The sequence below is a fragment of the Typha latifolia genome, chromosome 5 (genome assembly GCF_019914945.1).
Source record: "Typha latifolia isolate L0001 chromosome 5, TyphaL0001v2, whole genome shotgun sequence".
Lineage (NCBI taxonomy): Eukaryota > Viridiplantae > Streptophyta > Magnoliopsida > Poales > Typhaceae > Typha > Typha latifolia.
The window spans coordinates 11,521,443-11,528,174 of NC_133090.1; the positions used below are offsets into that span (position 1 = coordinate 11,521,443).

At 38.5% G+C, this 6,732-nt stretch overlaps 1 protein-coding gene across 14 annotated transcripts; it reads left to right on the forward strand.

The window, feature by feature from the left end:
- The first annotated feature begins 99 nt into the window (after nucleotides 1-99).
- On the forward strand, nucleotides 100-6,055 carry LOC140787973 (tRNA:m(4)X modification enzyme TRM13). Of its 14 annotated transcripts, none has more exons than XM_073137025.1 (10): nucleotides 100-277; nucleotides 354-419; nucleotides 501-794; nucleotides 905-1,127; nucleotides 1,303-1,360; nucleotides 2,237-2,320; nucleotides 2,439-2,564; nucleotides 3,185-3,326; nucleotides 3,575-3,846; nucleotides 5,829-6,055. In XM_073137025.1, exons 1-9 carry the CDS (start codon nucleotides 195-197, stop codon nucleotides 3,795-3,797), a joined length of 1,299 nt encoding a protein of 432 aa, XP_072993126.1. In that variant the 5' UTR covers nucleotides 100-194; the 3' UTR covers nucleotides 3,798-3,846; nucleotides 5,829-6,055. The 14 variants fall into 14 exon arrangements, with proteins under 14 accessions (XP_072993126.1, XP_072993130.1, XP_072993131.1 ...); XM_073137021.1 differs by having other exon boundaries at nucleotides 118-277; nucleotides 2,234-2,320; nucleotides 5,748-6,055; XM_073137022.1 differs by having other exon boundaries at nucleotides 118-277; nucleotides 2,234-2,320.
- The last annotated feature ends 677 nt before the right edge of the window (nucleotides 6,056-6,732 follow it).

Sequence of the window (6,732 nt, forward strand, 5' to 3'; positions counted from 1 at the left end):
AAATTGTCCTCTTTGTACGTTGTTTATTAGATGGGACCCGCTAAAACACACGGATCCAATCCGATTTGATCCGAAACTGGATCCGTTAATAATGGAGGGAGACTCGGGTTTTACCCGTAGGCGCATATGCGACTGCAGAACGACGTCGCCGAATTCAAACCCCTCTGTTTACTTCCTCCGCGGCTGGCGCAGCAATGGCAGCGGCGGCCGACCGTTGCCAATTCTGGCTGCCCAACAAGCGCCGCCATTGCGCTAACATCCCTGTTCCTTCTTCTCAGTAATAGAAGCCCTAATCCCCCCTCTCTCTCTAGATTTCTCGAGATTATAATTCATGATTTCCTCCTCCTATTTAGGTTTTGCGGCAACCACAACCCCTTGTCTGGCTCTCGCCGCGTGCCCTGCCCTATCGACCCCTCCCAGTTACGAGCCCTAGTCCTGCCCCTAATTGTAATTATCAATTACCTCCTTATTACTGACCTTCCTTACCTTCTTCTCTGCAGCTCCGTGCTCCAAGAGAACTTGGAATCGCACGTAAAGCGGTGCCCTTTAAAGAAGCAAGCCGAGGCCCTCGAGACGCAGCCGTACTACACCAAAGGTATCAATGCCGGCGATCCTGACGAGGGCACTGTGAGCTCGGCTGCGAAGAGGAGTGCGATTTATGGGCTGACGCCGTCGGAGTTCTACGATCTTGTTAATAAGATCAAGTTGGTCCATTCAACTTCAGTGGTCGCGTTGCGGGACTCGTTTATGGTGCCCGAAGCTTGCGAGAAATGGTTGAATCGGCAGGTGGATAGGTGGGTGGTGGGGTTTCAGTGTAAACTTTTGGATCGTGTAGTGGTAGATTTTGATTGGGTGGTAATTATGTGAGTTGGGTCTTTTAGTTTGTTCCGTTTTCTTTGAGTAGGAGGGTGCCGTTTCAGGAGAAGCATGTCGTGCAGCAGGCGTCCATTCTTGGGAATATGGAAGCCTTTGGAATCTTGAGAAGGGATGGGTTGGATAGAGAGGAACATAAGGTCCCGGCGATTGTTGAATTTGGAGCTGGGAGAGGGTATCTGACACAGATGCTCGCAGACTGTTATCGAATCACAAAGGTGTTTTTGGTTGAGCGAAGATCTTACAAGCTCAAGGTCAGCCTTTTCTCCCAAAGTTTCAGTAAAAGAACTTGTAAAAGTTACTTCCCTGAAAAGTACTAATGCATGAACTGCTGGCTTATTACGATGCTTTGTAGAGAAAATTAAGAATATTGCTGTGGACTATGTGGAACAAAAGAAAATTTTGATATATTAATCTACTTGTTTCTAGGCTGATCGAAGTCTACGGCAAAACCAAAGCATAGTACTAGAGCGATTGAGGATCGACAGTAAGATTCCTCTTCTTGTGGTGCTTGTTATTATCTGCATATACATCTCGTGTTACATATGACACATTTTTTCTTGACTTTACCACAAAAATTGTTATGGAGATTACCATTGTGGTTTCATATTAGGGTAACTTCTTATTATCTGCCAACAAACTCGTATTTGAAAAGGAAAAAAGAATGAAGAGAATGATTCTCACAGTAGCATTTGACTGTGGTGCAATTTGCAACACTAAGATGATCCTTGTCGAGGATCATCTTTTTGTAGCGGTTCTTCTCCCATCATTTAATCCAATTATTGAAGATCTACAAAACAAACTTGAAGTTTGATTAATCAAATGCACTAGTTTCTTCATCGATGAGTTTCTTTTTTTTTGTGTGTGGCTTATTTCACTACCTACTGTTCATTAACATTATTCAACACAGATAGGACTGAAACGTGGTTCTGTAAGACCTTGTACTTTGGGTAGCTGTTGATGTTGATTCGCTTTCTTTGGATTCATTGATTGTCACATGTCATGCAATACTAGCTGAAGAATTTTATATATAAGAATGTATATAGTTTCTCATTGTCTTATTTTGTATTCTTCCTTCATAATATTGGCCATACTACTAAAACTAAATTCATCCTTGGATCCACCATATTAGTGTAACTCTTTATCAACTTAATATAAGGAAAGAAAAAGAAAATTAGCAAGCAAATATTCTCGATTTTATGCTTATTTCAGAAGTTTCTAGCATCATCCTGACATGTTACTCTGTGTAGTCTTGTAAACATACTCTTTTGCTATATTGTGCTGATATTTTCGCTTAACCAACTTGCAAATTGCATTTCTCCGTACATCCAGCAATAAAGAAATTTTCATAAATATGCAGTAGAGGATTTAAACTTGCATGAGATAGAATCTTTAAGGGGTCTTTCATACCTAGCCACTGGAAAGCATCTATGCGGACCTGCAACAGGTGAACACTATACTAGGCAGATAAAAGGCTTAGATTTTGCCATTTTGGTGTGGTTCTTTCTTAAGGTTCTGCATGATGACGGAAAGCATGGTTAAGTAAAAGTATATTTTCTCTGCAGATCTGACCATAAGATGCTGTCTTCATAAAAATCACTGCAAAGAAAAATTACCTAGTAATTGTTATCTGCAAGGCCTTGCCCTAGCGACATGCTGCCACCATCTTTGCCAATGGAAGGATTATACGAGTAATTTCTTGATCTCTACAGTCTTCCAACAAATTTCATTTTCTAGGATCAATTCTTCAGGTTATATGATCAAATAATTCTGTGTTCAGTTATACGTCATGGTTCTTTAGTTTGTCTTATTGTCAATGCCAACCAACTACACATCATCACATGTTATAATGCAAATAAGATGTTTGATTCTATTGAACTTCGACTAATGATATCTACCGGGAATACATATGATAGCACACATACACACACAGAGAAGGGTTTACTCAACTTTAAAAGGACTTGCTTATTATGTCATCTTTCACAGATGCATCTTTCAATAACCTGTTATATGTGCTGTCTAAGTTTTTGTAACTTGGAGTCTGGAAAAGAACCTGAATCTCCAAAATATCAAATTGTTTCTCTGTCCAATATATTTAGCTTGAATGGTGATCAAGGTGATATCATCTGTCAATATGGTATATTGTCTGTTTGCTCTAGCTGGGACTCCTGATATCTGCCTTTAACTCTACCAGAATCTGAGCTAGCTGGAAGCTGGCTCTAATTTTTTCTGATATAAGTTTGTCTTAATTTTCTCTATGATTTCCTATCTTTTATGAGGCAAGCTACATCTTAATTCTTTCTCATTACAGATAGAAAGTTTCTTTCAAATCTGGGGATTACGAAGGAGGAATTTCATGCTATGACATGGTTTAGCAGCTGGGCTGTAGATGGTGATCATAGTTCCGAACACCCCTGTATGGAAGATGAAGAAAAGCATCATATGCAAGCCAGGTAACCACACTTCTTTGGAAGATTTGTAAGCATGATCAAGTTGATGGAAGATTCCTACCATCTAAAGTTTATCATGGTGTGTTTTCCTCTATCGTTTTAATCTGGTCCTCCAATAAATATAGTGAACTACTTCAGTATGTTTCTCTGACTTAAATTTTTTATAACTACACTTCTTTTGAGAGATACTTCAATCTATCTGATCTGATCATATCTTTTCTGTGCTTTCCCTGCCCTGTAATAAAATGTAGTGACTTGAAAGACTTTGATTTGAATGATGGAGGCATTGAGAAAATCATACGGAGTATATCAGTAGGAGACAGGGCTGTCTTGGGTTTCATGTGCAAAGAAATTATTGATATGGGGAGGCTGCTATGGCTGAGGGAGCATGGATGCAACGCTGAACTCATAAACTATGTCCCATCAAACATTTCTCCAGAGAATCATCTGCTGATTGCTAAATGTAGGTCTTAGTTTTGAAAACCTTTCTCAGGTTCTCGTATGCTTGCTGAAGAGTAGTCAGGTGATTATATTAATTGAAGCAATTGTCAAATTTTCTTTATCTTTTTCTTTTCTTTTTTGAGGTGGGGTTTTGCTTGTTCCCATTGGTTTGAAGGAAAAAAAGAGAATAAAATATTTGTTTTACTGATTGTGGAACCATGAATTACCAGAGCTACTTGAATAGGTTGAGAAGTATTCTAATTTCTAACATGTTAGTGGAGAAAATCTTTTCAGTCAAATATATACTTGCATTCTTTCCACAATAACTCACACCATGCAAAACAAAAAAAGTTTAAGATCATAAATTTAGTTGGGCATAGTACTGCTGTAAGCAAAAACATATTTCTGATACATGATACATTTTGACACAGTAGATCATTCAAATCAATATAAGCTAACAATAAGTACTTTAATCAATGACAACTGATTCAGACATTTATTGTTCGACGAAGAAAACTAGAATTTGTTATAAATAGTTCAGTAAATATTAGCTATTGGCATTCCTAGTGATGAAGAGATATTTGCTTCTTTTGTCAATAGTATGGAATGCCTCTTCCATTTCTTGGAACCAAGTAGTTGCCAATTGCTATACAAGTTCTTTGTTGTTTTTCATGAATGCAAGCCCTCATATCCTCATCTTGAATGCAAGCCCTCATATCCTCATCTGGAATGCAAGCCCTTATATCCTCATCTTGAATGCAAGCCCTTATATCCTCATCTTGAATGCAAGCCTCTTACATGTATCATTACTTGTCTTCCCAGCTATGGCAGATATTTTTTAAATATACATCACTTGTTGGTAGTTGGGAACTGATGGTAGGACATTTACGATGCATCAATACTCACAGGGTCATTTATTTCACTCTGAAGGTTCACTCTGGATTCTACAATTATCCATCACCAGAGCCTCCTATATTTTAGAACACTTTATTTTCATAGGTTGCTACTTTTATTTTGGCTAGGAGTAATGAGTTCAACAACCCAAATCCAAAGTATAGTGATATAGAACAATAGAATCACTTACAACTCCAGTCAAAGGGTACCACATTGGACACTTGAAGTCAACAGTCACAGTTCATTTATATGGAAAGAGAGTAAAAGGAGGATCACATGTCAACAGGAAGCTAGTAAAAGTGCACTTAAAAGCTTTAAAAGCTACTAAGCTGCTCTTGAGTTATTATCTCTCTTGAAGACATTAACTGGCCCCTCATCTACTTTTGCTATAAAATGTAGGACCAAGTAAAGAACTCTATGCCCATGCAAGCCAGTTAGTGTTAGAAACTAAGTCATGGATAGGTCTACTAAAATGTTTTTGATCCTTGCTCTTTTCCTTTCCACCTTTGTTGTGTCCCTTGAAGGAAGAAACATCCCAGACAAGCCCAAGCCTTACCAGCCTCAAAACATAGTTGGATTTGGGGGCTTCTTCAGCCCGGGGCTCGGCGGTGCCTCTGGACTAGTTCCACTGGGTCCTCAGTTTGGGCTTGGAACACCTGCATTTGGTTCCTTCCCAGGTTTTGGTGGTGTCCCTGTGATTCCTCATGGTGGACTTGGTGGACATGGAGCTGCTGCTAAGCCATGACAAGGGCTCTTCTTCTTTAGTTTGCTTAGGCAGAGAGGGTGATGTAGGGTTTTTAAGTTTGTTTCTGGTGTGTCTTTGCTAGATGTTTGCAGCTGGCTTTTGTTGTAGTGTCGTTTTAACTAAGTTTGCTTGTGTTTCCAGTCATCTGTGACCTTTCTGCTATGACATGTAAAAATATCACTCCTTGTAAGCACTTTGTGATCTAATCTCATGAATGCTTTTCTTCTTCATGCACAGGCACTTCCATGCAAAGTTATATATATATTAGTTCCTCTTGTTTGCTTGTTCACCGTTGCTTTTCGATACGTTTCCACTTGGTAATGTGGATGATTTCCTTCTTGCAGGCGTAACATTTTAGCAGAGGTTTCCTGTCTTCTTGTTTTTTCCTCCTCCCTCTTTCTGATGCATGCTTGTGCTTATTTCAGTTCATTGATTGGCAAACCTGGAGAAAAAGAAACAATACATGAGACTCAAATGTGGAGTTCTTTTGAGACACTACTTGAGAAGTTTTTTTCTCTTTCTTTTTCTTGACAAAGGAACATATACCTTGTTCTTTTCTCTTCTCCTTTTAACTTTTGCATGAAGTAGAATACATTAATATAAGGAGGAATCAAACCTAGTACTGGAATTCTATTGCATTTATTTTTTGCTACTGTGGTACCACTTGACTTGGGTAGGAGAATTGCAGTGCCTCTTTTTATTAAGTAGATTAATGATTTGCACTTTAGATATAGTTTGACACTTTAGATTAATGATTTGCATTTATTTTGGCCTATTCCAATCCATCTTGTATGCTGAAGTCTTAGCTCTCAAAGATGCACAGTTCTACCTGAGAGATTTAGAAATATCACCCACTTGGGGATTAATAATGCCTCTATACTCCTGGCCTCAACTCCCCATATTTTGTGGCTACTCTCATCCACGATTGCATGTATCCCAGCTTTTTGTATTCCTATTTTAAATTCAATATTGTATGCTGTGAAGCTAACAATCATGCATTTTAGATGCGCTTAGGTGGGATCTTTTCTTGAACTTTAGGCATGACTTTTGCACGCTGATACTACATGCAAGGCAAACATGCGTTTACCCTAAGGCAAACGTGAAAATTAAATAATACATGTTTTTTTTTCTCTCTTAAAAGAATTTTATAGCTTTAATATTTTTTTTCTTTTTAAATTTACTTTGTGACCAGAAAATATGATAGAAATATAGTTTGATTAAGGATAGTAATCTAGTCTTTAGTCAAGTCCGACTTGGATCTGAATTATTAGCCATCCTTTTGACCAGACTGGGGGGAAGGTATGGTTTCATAGACAATTTCGAAATTTT